Source organism: Sander lucioperca, chromosome 7 (assembly GCF_008315115.2).
Source record: "Sander lucioperca isolate FBNREF2018 chromosome 7, SLUC_FBN_1.2, whole genome shotgun sequence".
In the NCBI taxonomy this organism is placed as follows: Eukaryota; Metazoa; Chordata; class Actinopteri; order Perciformes; family Percidae; genus Sander; species Sander lucioperca.
This window is the reverse complement of record NC_050179.1, coordinates 32431004-32452631: the sequence shown is the minus strand read 5'-3', so window position 1 is coordinate 32452631 and position 21628 is coordinate 32431004. Positions and strand designations below refer to the sequence as shown.

The 21628-nt window shown below is 40.1% G+C and overlaps 2 protein-coding genes across 3 annotated transcripts in view; one reads left to right on the top strand and one right to left on the bottom strand.

Moving 5' to 3' along the window:
• Positions 1 to 11628, top strand: part of cttnbp2 (cortactin binding protein 2) — a 123393-nt gene extending 111765 nt beyond the window's left edge. The window contains exons 20-24 of one of the 2 annotated variants that reach the window (XM_036002779.1): positions 5623 to 5674; positions 5837 to 5936; positions 8091 to 8189; positions 10417 to 10556; positions 10590 to 11628. In XM_036002779.1, the coding sequence (XP_035858672.1) occupies positions 5623 to 5674; positions 5837 to 5936; positions 8091 to 8189; positions 10417 to 10556; positions 10590 to 10770 (572 nt within the window). In that variant the 3' untranslated portion in view covers positions 10771 to 11628. Of the gene's footprint in view, positions 1 to 5622; positions 5675 to 5836; positions 5937 to 8090; positions 8190 to 10416 lie in introns of both variants that reach the window. The other variant, XM_031279711.2, reaches the window with a different exon arrangement.
• Positions 11629 to 18331: 6703 nt separating this feature from the next.
• cftr (CF transmembrane conductance regulator) overlaps positions 18332 to 21628 on the bottom strand; it is a 43256-nt gene continuing 39959 nt past the window's right edge. The window contains exons 26-27 of the mRNA XM_031279712.2: positions 21456 to 21561; positions 18332 to 20705 (exon numbers count right to left, since the gene is read on the bottom strand). Coding sequence (XP_031135572.1) covers positions 20490 to 20705; positions 21456 to 21561 — 322 coding nt within the window. The 3' untranslated portion in view covers positions 18332 to 20489. The remainder of the gene's footprint in view (positions 20706 to 21455; positions 21562 to 21628) is intronic.

Sequence of the window (21628 nt, the reverse complement as noted above, 5' to 3'; positions counted from 1 at the left end):
AACAGGCTGACACTACTGGCGGCATATGCCATGAAGACTGACGGCAGCGTAAATAGTGAGGGGCTAAGAGAAGAGACAGGCTGGAGAAAACGACAGAAAGTGTCCTAAGTTTGGAATCAGATCAAACGTAATTAAAACGAAAACTCCTCTCAACAGAAAACATTGAGTCTAACTTAATCATCCATTCCACGAAGTGGAACCGACAAAAGTAAATCACAGAGTCGTATGGACGATGAAACTACACCAAACACAACAACTACCAAAAACAAAGACAAGAAAATACGTAGTGGTGACCACAATTTGATCTAAAGAGCCGACTTGTTGACTATCCCTTCGGAAAAACAGCTGATTGTTGCGCACCATTTTCTCTCACTCTCTCTCTTCACGGAGAAACAGCTGATCAACGATCTACTAGCATAAGTCTAACAGAGCTGTGTGACATTGTAATCAAATATATAAATTGAGTATGACTTATATATACACGTATAGGCCTATATACAGATCAGTCTCAGGTTGAAACTTGTAGTTCTGAAAGTTAAGTTGCACAACTTAAGGTCATGTTTATGTATGTGTAATTATAGCCTTAGTTTGAGGTTGTTATTGCATTTCAGAAAATGTTTTCTTTAAAAACAATGTAATATGGCACTTAAATGCACTTAATATGTTACGTTTTTTGAGAGATGATATTGTAAGTAATGTAGGAAATAAAAATGTTGCCTTTTCCGAAAATTAAACCAAACTATTGTATATTATTGCTCTTCAATAAAACAAAAGTATTTCTTATCTGATTACTCGATTAATCAATGGAATAATCGGTAGAATACTCGATTACTAAAATAATCGATCATATCTCACCGCCCCGTTGATTAGAGGAGGAAATCCTCTGACGTGGTGACACAGCGTTGAGTCCGAGGTACTGGACACATCCAGGCCACAGATATCTGGCAGCAACAGGTCCCACTCCTGACAACGTATTCTTTGGGCATATAGGGGCACAGCACCCACGGGGAGCACCACCAATATCCAGAGCCCCGCAACCCTCCAGCCGCTGCCTCTCGCAACTCTCTCTTCGTCCGTAACGTAGGCTACCCTGGCTGAAATGAATACCGGTGGTCATCGAACTACAACGACCTCATCCACATTGTCGAAATCAATTAAATATTCAGCCATATTGAGCTAAATAGATAACAGGAGCCTATGATTTCTGTAGCTCCGAAACAACAGACTACCTGAACGCCTTTTTCTTGTCTCGCGTTTCACTCGCCACACCGCTGTCTTGGGACAAAAAGTCACGTCCTGAGATCGATAATGTTGTCAGACACTTTCAGTAACAATCTGAGCCTGTCATATAGCAAAATTATCGGACAAAAAGCAAGGCTCTACAATTGCCCTATTAGGTTGCATTGCAGCTCGGTTTGCGCCGGCCCGTCATTGCGATCTCGCTCAATACTGGACAAAATTCAAAGATTTTTGGTCACATCAGTCTATTAGACACAGATAGTAGTTACCCTTTAAGTGAAGACGTGACAAAAAAAGTGGTTTGTACAGGTTTCATGATAACAAAGTTAACAGTACATGTGATATTCTTAAATACTTAATAGGGCTGTCAGCATTAACGCGTTAATCGCGATGCGATTAAGGGCCTTTTTTAATCACATGCCGCCGTTTATTAATTTATTTTTACTTCACAACGGGCTACTATTTTGACCCTTTGCCGCACTTTGCCATACTTCTTCGTAACACATTCTGCTGCTGCAGGCATGATGGAGAGAGACAGCAGCAACACAATTCTGAATGGCACTTTTTATTTTCCAACACTCCCGGACGGGTCGAAAGCCATATGCACATTGTGTAAAGCCGAATTAAAATATCACCGAAGCACGTCAAGCTTGGCTACCACCTACGAGCTAAGCATAGTAGTACAGTTAACGTGACTCAGGTTGATGCTAGCAGGCTCAGGCAAAACACTATTTTGGAGAGTGCTATTTGCCGACCTGTGGATGAAACCAAATCCCCAAAAATTACTACCGCTCTTGCAAAATGGGTGGCAACTAACTGCAGACCTGTCAGCATTGTAGAAGACTCGGGTCTTAAAGACTATGGTTGGCATGTTCTGACTCGTCTTATACATTGCCGTCGAGGGGGACAGTAGTTTCACGCATACACAGCCTGTACGACACGGAGAAAGCAGCCAGACTGGAACTGCTGCAAAGTGATGCAAGGTGATCACTGGACGTCAGTGAGTAATCAAAATTATTTATGAGTTACTGCACACTATATTGACTCTAGATTCAAATGTGTGACTAGATTCACATTTTTTTTGTTTACAGTAAATAAATAAATAATAAACACATACAAATCTTAAAATCAAGTTTATAAAGTCACTTTCTTTGCATTCATTTGATTCCCAATCAAGATACACTGGTAAGAATTGTTCCATTTTTAATATGTACTTAAAAACAGTTCTGAAATGCAAAATAATAGAATTTTAATCATGTGATAAAACATGCGATTAATCACGATTAACTATAGAAATTCATCGATTAATCGCAATTAAAAAAATGTTAGCGTTTGACAGCCCTAATACTTAATGAAGAACTGGCAAACAATGCACTAGGTAAATAGAACATATATCCATATAACTTTCATTTTAACGACATATGCAAGTTGCAAATACAAAGAGCAGTCAAATCCTGACTTTCATTATTTACAACCCTGTGATTTTACAATACCCAGCATGGGTTCATTTCTGACTTTACAAGATGCCTGAACGCTCCATTAAATGGCGTTGCACAACAGACTATGGAGTATTAAGGGCTGAAAAGGATACACCAGTGTTATCCTCCATGCATTTTCCAGCTGCATTTGATTTCTTTGAGCGGGGACAGGCTTTGTTGACCCATTGTAAAGTCTAGGGTCTAGAAATGTGGATTTCAGAGGGTCCAGGCCTGAACTGGGGACACTGGTATGAAGGTAAATATGGTGCAAAAAGGGAGAGCTTGTAGAATACAATGTGAGAACTTGCAGAACAAAAAATCTGAACTTGTATGTTAAAATTTGCACTTGTAAAAATTTAATTTGCACTTGTAAAAATAAAATTTGCACAAAAAAACATGAGAGCTTGTAAAAAAAATCTGAACTTGTAAATTGAAATTTGCACTTGTAGAAAATGTTCACACACCTGTATTCTGAATGTGAAGTTACAGAAAAAATATTCACAAATGTGTAGATTGATATTTACATGAACACAATGACAGCTGCAAACTTATAATGCAACATTTACTCGTATACTTTTTTTTTTTACTCTGGTTCATTTTCCATCACAACCACAACTCAGTGATTACAACCTCTGGAATCTGTCACTGCAACTTCACATATGTGCTCTCTCGCATCACAAAGTGGCGAATCTGCGCACCTCGACTTTCACAACACTCTTGACGATACATTTGGTGCAAAACTAATTTGTACCTGTGGACTTAGGCTGTGGAGCTCTGAGCTAACAGAACGGGAAAAGCCTTCTTATATACAGTCTATGGGAAAAGCAGGGTTTCTATCGTCAGATGAGGGACAACTCTGTCTGGCTTATTTATGTAGCATGGAAACTTGGTGGAATAGCATGCTAGCGTTAGCTAACTAGCAGCCAGCCCGCTTCTAAATAAATACCTTTTAATTATCTAAACACTTTTTAACAGTCAAACTAAAACACTGGCGGTGAGCTCCACGGCCTGCAGCCGCAGACGGACCGTCATCAGTGGGGATCGACCAGCGTAGTAACACTGCTTTTGCCAGAAAGCTTCGCTGCCGACCTCGACCTGCAGTCGGAGCTCCAGCGGGACACGGAGAGCCCCACATCCGGTAGCAGCGGCCCATCCCCCGGCCATGACCAGAGCTTGCTTTGCTGATGTTGTGCATCCCTGCTAAGAATTGCACCCGCTTGGGCAGAAACAATAATTTCTGCAGAATTCATTGCTGCCGAAAATTGCATCTAGGTAGCAAGGAAATGCTACTACAGAGTCTGATAAAACATTGATGTCTCTAGACCTTCTAAAATCCTAATCATTATTGATGAACATGACAAAGAGATTTACTATTGCCTAGTTTTTAAACAGTACTTTGCCTTATAAAATAATTATTTTCCTAGTGGATGCAATTCTCGGCAGGGATGCGAAACTTGGCACCTGTTACCCACTGATGACGGTCCGTCTGCGGCTGCAGGCCGTGGAGCTCACCGCCAGTGTTTTAGTTTGACTGTTAAAAATGTTTAGACAATTAAAAGGTATTTATTTAGAAGCGGGCTGGCTGCTAGTTAGCTAACGCTAGCATGCTATTCCACCAAGTTTCCATGCTACATAAATAAGCCAGACAGAGTTGTCCCTCATCTGGCGATAGAAACCCTGCTTTTCCCGTTCTGTTAGCTCAGAGCTCCACAGCCTAAGTCCACAGGTACAAATTAGTTTTGCACCAAATGTATCGTCAAGAGTGTTGTGAAAGTCGAAGTGCGCAGATTCGCCACTTTGTGATGCGAGAGAGCACATATGTGAAGTTGCAGTGACAGATTCGAGAGGTTGTAATCACTGAGTTGTGGTTGTGATGGAAAAAAAGTATACGAGTAAATGTTGCATTTTAAGTTTGCAGCTGTCATTGTGTTCATGTAAATATCAATCTACACATTTGTGAATATTTTTTCTGTAACTTCACATTCAGAATACAGGTGTGTGAACATTTTCTACAAGTGCAAATTTCAACTTACAAGTTCAGATTTTTTTTACAAGCTCATGTTTTTTTTCTTTGTATGACTTCAAATTCAGATCACATGTGTGTGAATATTTTTTACAAGTGCAAATTAAATTTTTACAAGTGCAAATTTTAACATACAAGTTCAGATTTTTTGTTCTGCAAGTTCTCACATTGTATTCTACAAGCTCTCCCTTTTTGCACCATATTTACCTTCATACACTGGCTTTGTGTCAGCAGTATCCACAAGGGGGCATTCTTTAACAGGCTTAACATTTGCTAAATGCTGCTGTCATTCAAACAAAATGTCCCTGTTAATTCACAGACCTCATTGGGGATGGTTTAAATCACATTGTACCTTTGCTAGCAAGTTGTTTCTAATTAAACTGTTATTAGAAAAGTCTAAGATTATCCTGAGTAACTGGAACATTGTGTAAAGAAAACTGTTTTTTAAATGTATAAGACTAAACTCTGAGTACAACAAACTAAATTCCATTCACCTCTATTGTATTTGGGTGGAGGCAGAAATCTCAAAAGCTCTACAAATGAAACCAAAACTATTTGCATTGTTTAGATTACAGATAGGTGTTGAAATTAATCAAATAATCAATGCATCGAATCGTGGACATGGACGATGCTGCATCGATAATCGGCCGGGCCATAATAGATTATTTCTGTTTACAATTTAATGTATGCCTAACAACCTTACTGTTTACATATTCTTTTATGGTTTGCACATTCAGGAAGTACCATCTGCTCAGTGCTATAGTTTTATGCATCCAATTTATTTAGTATTAGAGCACTGCAAAATGTTTTTGTGATTTGAGTGAACCGACCCATTCAAGTCATGTTACTAACAAGTTTGTTCCTATGTGCTTATGACTGCAGGTTCACTGTCTAGCACTGATGTCAGCTTCATCTCTAATGGCAAAGTCCAGAGGTTTGTGTTCTTTTATATTGATTATTAGCATGCAGTACAAGTAGTAGCAGCAGTATTGGTCCAGCGGCGTAGCGCCGGTACTATAGCAGGACAGCCAGCAGAGAGCAGACCTGTATGAAAGGCTAAAATATGTCACTAATTTGAATTTCATTGTGTTTGTAGGGAGCCTGTAGGTCTGTCTGTGTTCTCTGATGATGAGACAGATTTAATCAAAGAGCTGCAGACAATGTGCACCAGCAAGTCAGAACCTGACATCAGCAAGGTACCACCACCACCACCCCACACACACACACACACACACACACACACACACACAGTTTGTACAACACTTGAGTAATCTTCAAAGATTTTCCCAGACGTTGGTAGAGAACAAAAACAATGCATGTGTAAATAAGCAACTGTCTGCTAAGCTACAGTAAAAGTTCATCATGCCAACTTAAAAGCTGATGTTTATGTAGATCAGTGTCTCTCAACGGGGGCGCTGGAAGCAATATTTTGGAAAGGGGGGCATTGAGGTGCCCTTGGGGGGCTTCAATGCTAGTTTAAACCAAAGATTCACAATAACAATACATGTTTACACTTTAAACTACTTGCAAAAATCAGTGGTCTGCAACATTAAAACCGTTCAGATAAAAAAAAAGCAATCGCCGCAGGGTGGTGCGACGTCCTGTTGTGTTCTTTAACCCCCCAATGTAGCACAAGTAGACTTTATATTTCACAGTAACAGTTTTTCGTCAGATTGTTTATAGAACACAACGTTTCCTACTGCACCTGAAGGCAGCTTCATTTCACAGAGAAAGAGAGAAAGAAAAGAGACAGAGCGAGATATCGACTGTGCTTTGTTGTTTGGCAAACATTTAGCTGTTTCACAAACTCCCCGGCAGTTCAGGGCTTGTGTTAGGTGTTTTAAAACTTTCTTGTGGAAGCGATAGAGGCAGTGATGTAACTGTTTACTGTACGGGATTCTCACACTTCCACAAAACGCAGCGCGGTGTGTTGTTGTGTTTCTCCAAACATTTTTTTCTGCTATTTACTCGCAAGACAGGCGATAGCAAACCTAGACTCTTCTAAGCATCAACAAAGGTATCTCACTAACTTTCAAAGGTTGTAAACTTATTTCCATTCGGAAGTAAATCCTTCTGCTTTTACCCCTTGATAAGTGCCATCTTTTTTTCGTTGGAACAATTTAATTATAGATTTAGATTTGAATGAAAAATAGATTTGAATGTTAAATTGCTAGCTGTTTCTGATTGGCTACTGTTAGTGTTTGTAATACCTAATTAAAGTTTGAATGGTACATATCTAGTAGTTCTGATAGGATGTTACCTAATTTAAATTGAATGTCAAATGGTTGCATTTTTTTTTTAAACCTGTAAATATCATTTCTATTCACATGGCTTTTTTGATACCTGGGAAATTAATACATATGTTTGTCAGGCAGATACAGGTTCAATAATATTCTTCATCTTTATAGCAGTGTAAAGAAATTCAGATCAATATAATCTAATACAAGTGTTTGCTATGACAAATTCACATAAGTATTATAACGGATTAAAGCGGTACAGATTCAACTCCTTAATGAAGGAAAAATACATATATCTAAATGGACATCTGACTATAACTGTGTCTCTGTCATCCAGTGAAACACAAAATACTGAACCTAACCTTAACCACTCAGGTCTTAATTACACTGCCATTTCCAAACACTGCTTTTAGGTCACATGTTTTGACTCATTCCTGCCTCTTTATATTTGGAAGGATGACAGCAATGAATTAGAGACTTGTGTGTGTGTCTGTGGCACTGCACTGGCATGGTGATGACATTTACCTTAAAGTAGCCTGCCGGCTAATGTATGCTATAAAAAGTTTAGCATGTCATAAAAAAAGTCATCGTACATAAAAGTGATGTAATAATCTAAAAGTCATTTTATAGTATGTCATTAAAAAGTCATAGTATGCCATAAAAATGTCATAAAAAAGATGTGTGTGCACTTTTCCTGTGCGGCCCTCAAACATATGCTGGCTCCCTAAACTGGCACTCAGTCATCAAACCTTTGGGAACCCCTGATCTAAATACTGTTTTAGAGATATTTCCACCCACGTTCTGGTGAAAAACACTTGATTTGCAATTATTGAGAAATGCAAAGATCCCTTTAAGAAATACTTTACCAACTATGTCAAAAACATAATCTCTTGAAAGCCTTGTTTCTAAATTATTGGTATCACACCTTTAAAAACTAATCCCAGACTTTCACCTGCATGACCCTGATGCTGATGACACTTGCCCACCAACATCCCACCCAGTAATTTACCCCAAATAATGACCTGTTGCACAGAAAAGTCAGTGTGGCCAGGCACTGCTTAAAGATGTGTGTTTTACCTGCTGCTTAACGTTCATCTCCCACATATCTCTCAGGCCAAAGACGACTTGATCCTGTTCTCCAGCTCTCCCAGCGAAGCGACGCCCCCCCACAAGGCCAAGCAGGAAACTGCCGTCCAGCAGCAACCACAGACGGTGAGAGGGGGAAAAGAAAAAAAGTAGAAATACATCGATGACTGGCTGCTCAGCGTGGAAATGATTTAAAAGTTACTGCATTTAATCTGTGTGGAGAAGAGTGTGTGTGTGTGTGTGTGTAAAAGTAGCAATACTGCATTTCAGTCATTTTTGTCTGCAGCTATTTTTATTTTGGTAATTTATTTGTTCAAACACACGCAAAAAACAGCATCCACCTATCTCTTATCATTATCACTCCATTAAGCGACCTGACTGAGCCACAAGCGGGTGACTCAAATTTATAATGAATGTGTGTGATTGTTTTGTATAACTTTAATTCATGTGTCTCTTGTGTGTTTGGTGTTACCTCACATAATTGACCTGTCCAGTATTAGCAGTTGTGGGACTGTACGGTTGTACAATACGTCATCATTACTGCAGGTTTAGTTGTAGCTGTAAGTTTGCACTTGATGTACAGTAGCATCTTTGAGCTCATCGTTTTGGTGTTAACAGCGAGTTGATAGTATGATTCAGCTTGTTAAATGTCAGTTGAATTTATGAATTATTAAAACAAACAGAAATTGAATTGAATTGAAAATTAGATTTTCAAAACCGTTTCAGAAACCACCAGAGCCATGTCTGGCATGCAGGAAAAACTTCTATACCAATAAAGAAGAGTTGTGAATCATTCCAATACCAGACCTTAGCCAACCTTTACAATTATTTAAAAGTCTACTTTTTTCGTATTTGTTATTTTGTGTTGGTCCCAGGATGAACTGAAACAAAGTGTAGAAAGTGAAATATATCCTTTTAAAGTGCCCATATTATGAAAAAAATCACTTTTTCTGGGATTTGGGGTGTTATGTTGTGTCTCTGGTGCTTCCACACACATACAAATTTAGAAAAAAATCCACCCATGCTGTTTAGAGTGAGATACGGTTTCTGAATGTGTCCTGCCTTCAGTCTCTGGGTGAGCTGTTCAAAATCGGCACGGCTTGTGACGTCACAAGCCAAAACGAGCAGGCTAACCGCAACCATTAGCTCGTAGCGTTAGCATGCTAATGCTATGGCTAACACTAGCATGCTACCTCGTTCTCAATAGCAAAGCACTGCTACAACACACACAAGTTCACCATAATCTACAAAAGAACTACTTACATGTGCGCCCTGATTTAGAAGTCTCCCAGCTAATCCTGCCTTGTAACTGACCAAAGTTGTAGAAACAGCCTTTCTTTTACTGTCTATGGAGCTAGCTAGCTGACATGATCTACATCTGAGCTACTGCTGTACAACTGTGCAATCAAAGATAGTACAGAAGAAGAAGAAGAAAAGAGGTCTCACTCTGTAGCTAAAACAGAGACCAGCTGAAAAGAGGATCTGCAGCAGTGAGAGAGAGCACTGTAGTACAACACAAATATGGTGTTTTTTGAAAATTAAACCATGTAAACCTATTCTGGTACAACCTTAAAATACAATTATGAACCTGAAAATGAGCATAATATGGCTGCTTTAAAGGGAGTATGCGTCTTCCTACTGTAAGTGCTCGTGAGATCGTCAAACAGTAACTGAAACCCCTTCCCTCTTAGGGTTGCAGCGGTATATAGCATGGGATGAAAATTGATGGTTTTGTACCATGTACATTTGCTGATCTACGGTATTGAGTTTTTTTTCTCCAGCTGTAATTTCTTTTGTTCAAACGGGAGATATACAGCTTTCTCTTATTTTCAAAAAGGGAGACTTTTTACAAGTTAAACAATTATAATAAAGTGTTTGTTCAACCAAAAAAAACCTCTGTTTTCATTCCATCAAAGGTCATTGTAATTGACAATTGTGTAATACCATGATATTTTCTGAGATGGTTATTGTACCTCGAGTCTCATGCCGTTGCAACCCTGCTCCCTTCACACCTTTCCCACGTTTGATATGACGGAACTGCGTGTGACAATTTAGGCAGCAGACAAGCTCTTATGAAGTGTCGTCCATCTTTCCTAGAATGCATTCATGCATGCAAAAATGGCAGAACTATTTGACAGAACTTTCTCACCTTTGCACACCTGGCTAATCACAGCGAGGAATGGGTGGCGTTAATGTCGATCAGCCTGAAAACAAACTAAGAAATCTGGTTAGGGCATGGCTACAACTGTAGGTCTTAAACTGCTATTAGTTGTACAGACCTGCAGTTGGATAGTCGTGGTTCAGTAGGTAATTAAAATGGCTCCAACTCACCAAACTCTGTTTCTTTGTCCAGACTGTGGTCCGTCAGTCCAGCCTCAGCTCCAGCCACGCAGCCGCCCAGAGCAGCGACCGACGTTCAGGCTCTCGTGCCAAATCTCAGCTCCCAATCCCGAGCAGCAGGGGGCAGCAGACACGATCCTCCAATGCTGCCTCCAGCAGCAATAGTAACGGCAGCAACAGCAGCAGCAGCAGCCCCAGCCGAACCCAGACACCCCCCAGCCGCAGCAGACCCACCAACAGCAGCAGAACAAAGCAGGCTCCTCCCAGCAGCAGCAACAACTACTACTACCGCAACCTCAACGAAAACAACCAATCACACGAGGACATCTGGATCCTCCACAGAGACCTGCATGAAAACAACAAGTAGACATCTCCCCTCCCTCCCTGATTCCGCTGTGAAAACCACCCTCCATAATGTAAAGACTAGGTACTGACGACCTTTGACTTAGTATTTGTACTTGTTATATCCGTACTTGTTACACTGTACTACAGTTGTGTACTTGGGGACCATAGTTTTACTCTATCACAGTATTTGAAGTATTTGTTTGGTTTGGTAAGACTTTAAGTGGGGAAAAAAAAACAACAGAAGGTAACGCAGCAGGTTACTTCCTGTTGCCTTATTCCAGTGTATCAACCTGCTTTTTTATGGGACAGTGTTTAGTAGACAAGATACATTGTAAGAATTTACTGAAATAAGTTGAGATATAAAGTATTTGACTGGTGGGAACTGCCTCAGAACAGTACTGACACAGTATTTTGTGCACTTAAAGTGAAATACTGTACTTGTCCTGTAACTGAAGGAAGTTACAGGTGTTACCTTTTAGTGAAAAGTGTTTTGGATCAAAGAAAGAAGCTAGCAGGTTTTTCTTTTTGTTGTTTTTGCTATTAAGTATTTTAAGATATTCAAGTGTTTTATCTTTAAATAGTTGGTTGGTTTAAATACTGTTGAAATTAATCAGGGTTTTACCAAATATATTTGTAAATAAGAATTAGTACGTTTAAATGCTCTATAGATTGGTGTATGTGGTATGACGCTTGTACAGTGACGAAACCTTAAGGCAAAACTGCTGAAAAAAACAAAGTTTGTACATATTGTTTGTAAAACGAGTTTGGTTCTGAACTCTTCACTTGTTTCAGAGTGAAGCGGCTGTGGCAATAAGTAATAGAACTGTATAAACACAGGATGTCCTTTCAACTGTAAGCCATAATAAATATTTCAAATGCCCATCAGTTCCCCTGAGTCATGTTTAACCCCCGCTGAGCCCTACAGTGTAATGTCACTTTTTGTTCTCCGTATGTTTCTACTTTTAAGAACACTTTTTATGTTGAGCAGACATTGTTTATATATAAATATCTATACATTAAGAACACTTTATGTTGAGCAGACAGTTTATATATAAATATCTATACATATGTACAGGAGAGATTTAAGTCATCCTATGGTTTTGATCTGTAGGATAGCTGAAGTTTAAAGAATTGTTTCAAGCACAAACATTAAAATGGCACGGTTAAAAATCCTCATCTGACTGTTTTTTTTTTTTATTTCTGTTCTTATTTTTTTTATTAAAACACAGGACCACAGGGATATAATTTTGTAATATCTTCTTTAGTAGCCAATCCCAGTTCAAGTAAAAATCCCCCTTGATGTCTTTATAATCAAATACATTATCAATCTGATGCTCATTGTTTGGTTTTTATCGTAGTCCCAGTTTTTCTTGAACTAACTTTCTTGTGTTGAATTAAGTGTAAACATTTCCTACATTTGCCAGAATGCTTTTCTTTGAACTGCAAATAAGGGATGTGGAATTTTTGTATTCATGCTGCATCCAGGTGGTGTCGGAATAATTGGAAAAATACGTTCCTGATTAGGAAGATTCACATGAAGTCGGAACATTTCCTAGTCAGTTTGGTGCCAAGTTGGCGGCATATTACGCAACATTGTGAAACAAACATGGCGGACAAAAGTAAATGGGTTAAGAAAAAAAAATGTAATTCATGTATTGCATATCAGTTACTTGCTAAATTTTTAATATGGTACGAGGTTTTATTCGTCAGTTGCTTTCCACTAGCGTGACCTAGATTAGTTAGAAAAGTTATTCATTAGCATTAACCCTGATAAGTCAGGTAAAGCAATATTTTAGTTGTTTTAGGGAATATACTGGTGCGGCAGCAAGTCTGGGACAACATTACTAATAAAGCTCATGAACTCACCAAAGTCGGAAAAGCAAATTGCGGAAATAGGATCATCCAAGAGAAAAACAGAAAAAGCAGTATAGAAAATATATACCTTCTTTAATGATAAAATTATAACAATTAGAGAAAAAAATTCATCACCTTCTGCCCACAGCTTCTAAGGGCTCACCATTGGGCGCAGGAGGGCTAGAGAGAACGATAAGACCTGATACATACTTAGACGGCTTTTATCCTTTAGACCTCCAACAATTAATGTTAAGGGTCTCTTAGACCCCATTCCAACGAGGCTACTTAAAGAAGCACTACCCGTGGTCAACACCACATTACTAGATACGATCAATATGTCCTTATTAACAGGTCACGTACCGCAGTCGTAGCTGCGATAAAACCTATTCTGAAAAAACCCACCCTCGATCCTGAGGTCTTAGCCAACTATAGACCTATATCTAACCTCCCGTTTCTCTCCAAAATCCTTGAGAAGGTAGTCGCTAATCAATTGTGTGACTTTCTGCATAGAAATAGTCTATTTGAAGACTTTCAGTCAGGATTTAGAATGCATCATAGCACAGAGACGGCACTGGTGAAAATCACTAACGACCTTCTAACTGCTGCTGACAAAGGACTTGTTTCCATACTTGTCTTATTGGACCTTAGTGCTGCATTCGACACTATTGACCATACCATCCTGTTACAGAGACTGGAACATTTAGTTGGCATTAAAGGAATCGCACTAAGCTGGTTTAAGTCCTATTTTTCTGAGCGATCCCAATTTGTTAATATTAACGATAAACCATCCAAATACGCTAAAATTAACCATGGCGTTCCTCAAGGCTCAGTGCTTGGACCAATTCTATTCTCCTTACATATGCTTCCCCTAGGCAATATTATTAGGAAACACTCAATTAACTTTCACTGTTACGCAGACGATCAATCAATTAAGCCAGACGAAAGCGGTCAGTTAGCTAAACTTCAAGTGTGCATTAAAGATATAAAATCCTGGATGACCCACACTTTTCTGATGTTAAACTCAAACAAAACGGAAGTTATTGTGCTGGGACCCAAGCACCACCGAACTTCATTATCTAAAGATATAGCTACCCTAGATGGCATTGCCCTGGCCTCCAGCACTACTGTCAGAAATCTAGGGAGTCATTTTTGACCAGGATCAATCCTTTAACGCCCACTTAAAACAAACCTCTAGAACAGCCTTTTTCCATCTTCGTAACATTGCCAAAATCAGGAACATCCTCTCTCAAAAGGATGCTGAAAAACTACTCCATGCATTCGTTACTTCCCGGCTGGACTACTGTAATTCTTTACTATCAGGCTGCTCAAATAAGTCCCTCAAGACCCTCCAGCTGATCCAGAATGCTGCAGTGCGTGTTCTGACAAGAACTAAGAAAAGAGATCATATTTCTCCTGTATTAGCTTCTCTGCATTGGCTTCCTGTAAAATCCAGGATTGAATTTAAAATCCTTCTCCTGACCTACAAAGCACTAAATGGTCAAGCACCATCATACATAGAAGAGCTCTTAGTACCTTATTGTCCCATTAGAGTACTGCGCTCCCAGAACTCAGAGCTACTTGTGGTTCCTAGAGTCTCTAAAAGTAGAATGGGAGCCAGAGCCTTCAGCTACCAGGCTCCTCTCCTGTGGAACCAGCTCCCAACTTGGGTTCGGGGGGCAGACACCGTCACCACATTTAAGAATAAACTGAAAACCATCATCTTTGATAAAGCTTATAGTTAGGGAGTGAGGAGTTGCAGCGTTGTAGAGTAGAGGGAGGCAGGAAGTACAGCCCGTTCCGGCAGGGAAGAGTACGAGCCCGGTCCGGCCCCTCTCTTTAGCCTGCCTCTCTTAGTTATGCTATTATAACTCTAGACTGCTGTCGGAAGCTCCTTCCTTCCAAGGACACAATGAGCTGCTCCCTCTTCTCTCTTTTCACTTGTCTCCTTTTGTGTGCATCTTAGTCCCAGAAATGCTTGTTACTAACCTAGCTCTGGGGAGTTTTCTCCCCAGAGTCCCTATGCTTCTTCTTCACCCAGAACATCGCCTTGGAATTGGGTGGCACCTACACCGGGGTCTTGGGTGCAGCTGACGCTATGGACTTACTACACCCTGCGATTCCCTGCAGTGTCCGACTGCGTCCAACCGCGTCCACCCAGGCTGCTGTGCCACACCACACCCCGTAACGCCCTGCTGTGCCCTACTATGACATGAACTACTACGACTACCATTGTGGTCACTGTTTCACTATCTTTATTATGACTATTATTGCCACCATTCACCACAACCCCAACCGGTGCCGTCAGACACCGCCTACCAAGAGTCTGGGTCTGTCCGAGGTTTCTTCCTAACAAAAAAGGGAGTTTTTCCTTGCCACTGTCGCAATAGCTACTGCTAATGCTTGCTCTTGAAGACAACCACTGTAATAGTTGGGGCTTCGTAAACTACAGAGTGTGGTCTAGACCTACTCTATCTGTAAAGTGTCTCGAGATAACTCTTGTTATGATTTGATACTATAAATAAAATTGAATTGAATATACCAACACAGTATACTCTTGACAAGCATATTGTATTGTAATTGGTATAGTTTATAATCTGTTGTGACTTGTTGATTATAGTAGGAATTGCTCCCTCTGCTTCTGCAGTATGATTGCTTTAAAGGTCCAATATTGTAACAAGTAAGACTTTCATGTCTTTTGATTATAAAGCAGGTTGAGGTGCTATATAAATACTGTAAAAGTATTAAAACGCTCAATCCTCAAAGAAATGTACACAGCTCATATTTAGAAACCGGGCCTTTAAACGAGCCGTCAGGACTTTTGTACGGTTGTGATGTCATAACTATACTATATATCGGTAGAAAGTGCTCCTACAGTGCCGTTACAGTCATTCCCCGGCTGCAATGACGATGCAGAGACTCAGAGACTGCAGCTGTGGAAGACCTGGAAATGCTGACCAATCAAAGCAGACTGGGCTTTTTTGGGAACAGGGCTTAAAGAGACAGGCGCTAAAATGGAGCGTTTCAGACAGAGGGTGAATACAGGTATATTCAGACAGAATAACGTGTTTTTTGAACATTAAAGCATGTAAACATGTTCTAGTAGACACCCAAAATACAAGTAGGAACCTGAAAATAAGAACTATATGTGACCTTTAAGCCACAAACAACTCATGAACAAGACCCAAACAATCGTGACACACACCGGTTTTTAACACAAATGACACAAACGACATTCTCAAAATCTTTAGTTTTATTGGAAATATAATTGATTGAACAAATATATTTATACATATTTTGGACATCTGTGTCCCTTTACTATGAGTAAGAAACAGCTTTGTTCTTAATTTACTCTGTAAAAAATCTGTTTTCACAGTTTACATATAAAAGGCCTTTTTTCCATGGTACCTTCATTTTATTCATCACTACTTTACAAAACTATTATACAGTATGAAAGGAGCAACACACTCTTCCCTCAACCAAAGAAAATGAAGTGATATAATAGAACAGCCTAAATGGTTTCCAGTTTCCAATGGGAAGTACAGATATAAATTGGAAAATTACACAAAAAAATAAATGCTTCATGTTTGCTTTGTTTGTACAGCAGCGGCTCTAAAAAAAACCCAAAAACAAACAAATTTTTTTTTTTATTACTGCCTTCTTTCTAGAATTAATTCACAGAGGCTGAACAATTTAAATAAAAAGCATAATTTGTAAACAAATGTCACAATTCTACATCTACACTTCATTTTATGGAGGAATTGAAAAACAAAAACTTGAATCATTTGACTGTTTCCTTGCTGTGAAAGCTGATGAGTACCTCAGGGAGTCTCTAAAGTGCATAAGGGTTTCTGAGTCATCACTCGTTAGTGTCAGCCAATGGCGTCACTGTTCCTGGTGAGGTGTGTGTGTGTGTGTGTGTGTGTTTTGACGCCAGTGAAGTTACTGCAGGGTCAGACTGATTAAAGATACAAAATCAAATATTTAGAAGATACTTCAACACAACACACATGAAGCCACTGTAGAAGTGTTACTCCTAGCTGCAGTTTGCCTTAATTCTGTTTCACAAAGCTCTGGGGTCTCATTTATAAAACTGTGCGTAGGAAGTGTACGTACGCCCAAAAGCCCAAAATGGTGTACGCCAAAAAAAAGTCAGATTTATAAAACTGTGTGTACGCACACCCGTAAGCAATGTTCCCTTTATAAATCTGAGATTACCTACAAGTGTGCGTACGTGGATCAGCCTCTTATCCCGCCCTGCACATGCCCATTTTTAACCATAAATAGTCAATGCAAAGCACCTCGTGAATGCTGATCAGTATATGAATGACACTGGCAGTTGTTACACCGAATCATGATGACTGGCGGAGAAAAAGCAAAACACTTCTCAGACGTTCAGGAATTGCTGCAAATTGAATTATAATTTCGGCCTGTTCTTGCACAGTGTAGGGAAACCTGATCTATAACTACATGTATTAATAATACGTCCAAAACAGCAGGCATTACGGCACTCGGGGACAGCTTCGATATACCAGACGTATATAATAAGATTTAACAGAACTATATATTATATCCAAACAAGCCTTAGTGATAAAGTTGAAGATTATATATAACATTTATATATAAAAAAAAAAAATACTTAGTTGTCTGACATTTCCCTCTGAAAACAGCCGGTTTCCCCCAGAGTGGCGAGGACCTGTATTTGGACCGGGATGGCACGGTTCCAGCGCGTTGCCCTCTCTACTGGACCCAATTCCGTACATAGATCCAAGAGCTCAGCTTTAGGGAATCTAAATCGGCATATTAGCCAGTCATCGTCATGGTCCCTGAAGTCTGTTTTTCTCCTGATTCTTCCATTAGCGTAGTCCTCCTGCAGGGCCAGCAGTGCCATCATGCAGCATTACGCACGGGGATCACCGCAGTATTTATGTTTACAACAATTTGTGATTGTTAACACCTTGCCAACACAGCATCAACTAGTGGTATCCCCCCCCACCCCGAGATACAATTTGAAGACGAAAGTGTAATAGGCAAACACACTTTTCTTCATGCAGGTTTTGTCACAAACAGTATTAAAGTTCGGACCGATAACGAGGACATTAAGGGTAACGATTGCGCGAGAGCTTAACAGCTGTATTTTCAGACTTTGACATTTGATGATATATGCACAGTATTAAAGGACAGATATTTAGTTATTTACACTGTGCTCTGCCATTATCTAATGCTAGGGTATTTGATGCTATCCTGTATTCCATGCAGTCGGGCCATCTCCTCCTCCTGCGCTCCGTAGCGGACAATGTGACGGCGAGACAGCGCCGATTAAACATTAAGAACACATTTTTATTTAAGATTTGAGTTGGAGGTGTTTATGGAACAATTATCACTCAGTACAAGCGCAAATAACACTGCTGGATTTAATCTTCATGACAACGTGGATGATATGGAGTGACAAAATGTGCGTGAGGCATCAATGCTTGAAAATATTACGAGTAATCGTTATTCCCATTTACTTTCTGCAGTCTGACTTCAGTTCACCACCTCACCATCTGCGTCGCCAATTCCTATTTTGTCTCCAAAACGTGCGTACGCATGGGTCAGAGTTTGCGTGGAGGACCGCACAGTCTCCCATCAAGTTTGTTTTTTTATAAATCACAACCTTTGCGTGGGAAGTGGCGTACGCACATTGTCAGCCCCGTTTTGTGCGTACGCCACGTTTATAAATGAGACCCCTGATCTCTTCTTATCATCTGTTTCTGAAAATTGTTTTTGGTTGTGAAAAGAGGCTTACTGGGAAACTCCCATCAGACGTCGGATGCATACATCCCGTTAATCTACAATGATCCAACCTATGTTTGTCCAGCGAGTGGCTAACGATAAATATCCCCCGGTGTGGACTGCCCTTTAGTGTAGTGTGTGAACGACAAAGTTTTCAAATGTATCAATATGGCCTCAGCTCAGAACGAGCAGAGAACTCTTTTATGTGCAATATTATCTGTAATATTGATTCCTGCTAGCTACCTGAAGATGATTGGATTACGTGCATGTGATAAGTTAATGTGCTTTCTGAGCAGACCTCTACAGTTGCTGCTATGTTGTGTTCAGTCTGAGTTAAAACAGTGAAAAGTAGCTGGTTGTTCAGAACAAAACATCTTAAAATAATCCCTTAGTTGAAACCAATGAAAATGTTTTTGTTTTTTTAAAACAAGTATGCAAAAAATATAATACAATACAATATTTTGGTTTCAAAAGGAGAAACTTTTTGAGGATTATCTGAACTGAGGCAGCCCTCACAGTTTGTCCAGCATCCCCAAAAAGCACCTGACTGAAACCTGCAAAAGGCACTTGAAATGTGCTAGAAAAGCACATTGACTAATGTTAACTTCCTCAGGTTTCCTGTTCTTTATCCGACGATGGCAACATTGGTGGCAAACGGAGCGATGAGCGTCACACCAGGCTGTGACCAGAAATTACATCTCTCAACCTAGGCTAAGAGTGCGGACCTCTCCAGTCGCCCCTCCGTCAGCTCTGCAAAATGTATGCTGAATTGTCCATTTTAGAAATATTAGTTGTGCTTTATGTTGTTGACGGTGGACGCTGATGGCACGTGGCTAGGAGTCCCTCATGAGGGTCGGGAAATCAACTTTCGGGTCTCCTTCGGACTCTGATAACCTCCTGCCTGGCTACCTAGCCACCTGGCCGGTGAAGTTTTCAAATGTAAACATCAGAGTTAACACCGATGAAAAGGTGGAGAAGATTACCTCAAGTTAGCAAGGCCATCTCTGTGGCCATCTCATGACTACAAGTCTCTCATCAGGATGGGGGAATCAGCTCACCAGTCTCCTGCTCCCTCTGCTAGCCTGGCTGGTCAAAGTTTCCAAATGTAGACATCAGAGTAAACACAGAGGAAAAGGTGAAGACGGCTATCAGCTATGACCTACGGCTACAATCCCGACTACGGGGACAAGTAAGACCATTTCTGCGTCCATCTCCATCTACATCAGAGGGGGCACCGAGGCAAGCGTGGAGGAATTGAACACCGAATATGACTACTCTGCTGGGCATCCTGCTAGCCAGTGTAGGCGTCCGACCATGCCTCCGCCGGTTTCCAGCGGGATGTCAGGAAGTGTGGTGTCCTTTTGCGGAGACTTGGCTGGATCCTGGAGTGCCTGTGCCATTTAACCGGGTTACTCTATTTCGTGTGCTGATCTGACGGCCACATTCTGCTTCATGACGAATCACGCAGAAGTTTAAGGAGCTGATGAAATTATATTTCAATGGAATTGCACCTCGCACAATTTCATGTGAGAAATAAAATTGATTGATTGAAATGGTTTAACAAAGTGTCTCTGCTTCTGGTGGTCCCTGTTACATGGGAGTATTTTAGCTCTCCCTGCAGCACATAACACAGTGTGGTTTATTATAATTTTTCTAATTTAGTGATAGATTTACAGCAAAAGCTTCATTATGGGAACCCTTCTTGCATCTTTTAATTCCGATTCACCTACATACAAATTTATTTATATCTTTTCTAAACCTGCAGACATGTTGCATGTCAACAAGTGGTGGTAAAAAAATCAAGTATTAAAAAGCCAATTTTGTTTAATGTTAATATATTGGAAAACTTTAATTTTTATTTTCTATGCACAGATTTTTATTTTTTTTAAATTTTAGTTAATTATGAATAAGTAAATTGAATTCTCCTACTACTGAATAAAATATTTTGTCTGGGAGAGTTTTAGTGTCCCATAGTGGTTGAGATGCTGTTTCACTGGTAATTTGGGGAAACAATAGCTCAAACATGTTCACTATTGGCCCAAAATCACCAGTATCAAAACTTTTGTTTTGTCCGTTCGAGTTAGGGGTGTGTGCGTTTGTGTGTCTGGCCGGTTGTTAGAGGCGAGTGTCGTGGACTTCGTCCTCAGCTTCCTCTGGCAGGGACAAGATCTTGGCGGTCTGCGGCGCCACCCTCTTGCTGGAGTTGAGGCGGTTAAGAGGCGGGAAGAGGTGGAGACGGTCGGCAGGGCTCATGGCCTGCTTCAGTTGACTCGTCTCATTCAGCAGCTTCTGGATGGAGTCGTAGCTTTTCATGGAGCTGCCCTCGATCATCTACACAGACGGGAGGGAGGAGAACTTGGTTATGTGTTTATCTGGGTTTCTAATCCTGTGTTTTCTTGCAAAATATGATGTTTCTAAGATTTACAACAGCTGATTGGAGGAGGAAATTTGGCAGGAAACTCATTTTGTAAAATAAAGGATTTTCCAGGCCTTGCATGAACAAATTCATGACTGCCTCAAACTAATGGCCTTTTTTTAACATTAGGTTTAATTGCTTTAAAATATCTGAAACATCAAGGTCCGAAAAAATATTAAATATTTACTTAAATCTGAGAGTGTATGTTGGGGCTGAGATGTGACTGGTTGTTTTGTAAACAGTAGAACAAAGCTACATTGTGTGTGTGTGTGCTGTCCTAAATTGTGTAATATGAAACTGCAGAACTTTCTGATGACAAACACCTTTTAGTTAAGACAGAGTATACTTAGGGTACAGAGTACACAGCGGGGAATTTTTCTGTTACAGTGGCTAAGAGCATTTAAGACAATAATAAAAAGAGAAGAAATATACAATACTTATAAACGGTAACTAAAATAAAAAGTGTGTGTGTGTGGGGGGTAATTTTTGGTTTAGTTTAATTTTTTTTTTTTTTTTTTACAGGCAGATTGAGTTTTGTGAGCTTCTACGAACACCTGGGCATTAAAATGTTGATGAAACTCTGAAAACTGTCTTGGCACAAATTGTCTGACTTTGACAGAGACTCAAATATCAGCAGAAAATCAAAATTGTATCCAGAAACTTACCAGGAATGATTGACACTCCAGCAGCGGCTCTACTCTGTGTTCTGATAAGATGACAGTGCAGCTTGAGAATGAGTGTTTCAGCGTCTTCCTCAGGACCTGCAACGTTCTGCTCACACACAAAAACACAGTCATCATCATCATCAAAGGCCGTCTCTCTCTACTGCTAGCACTCA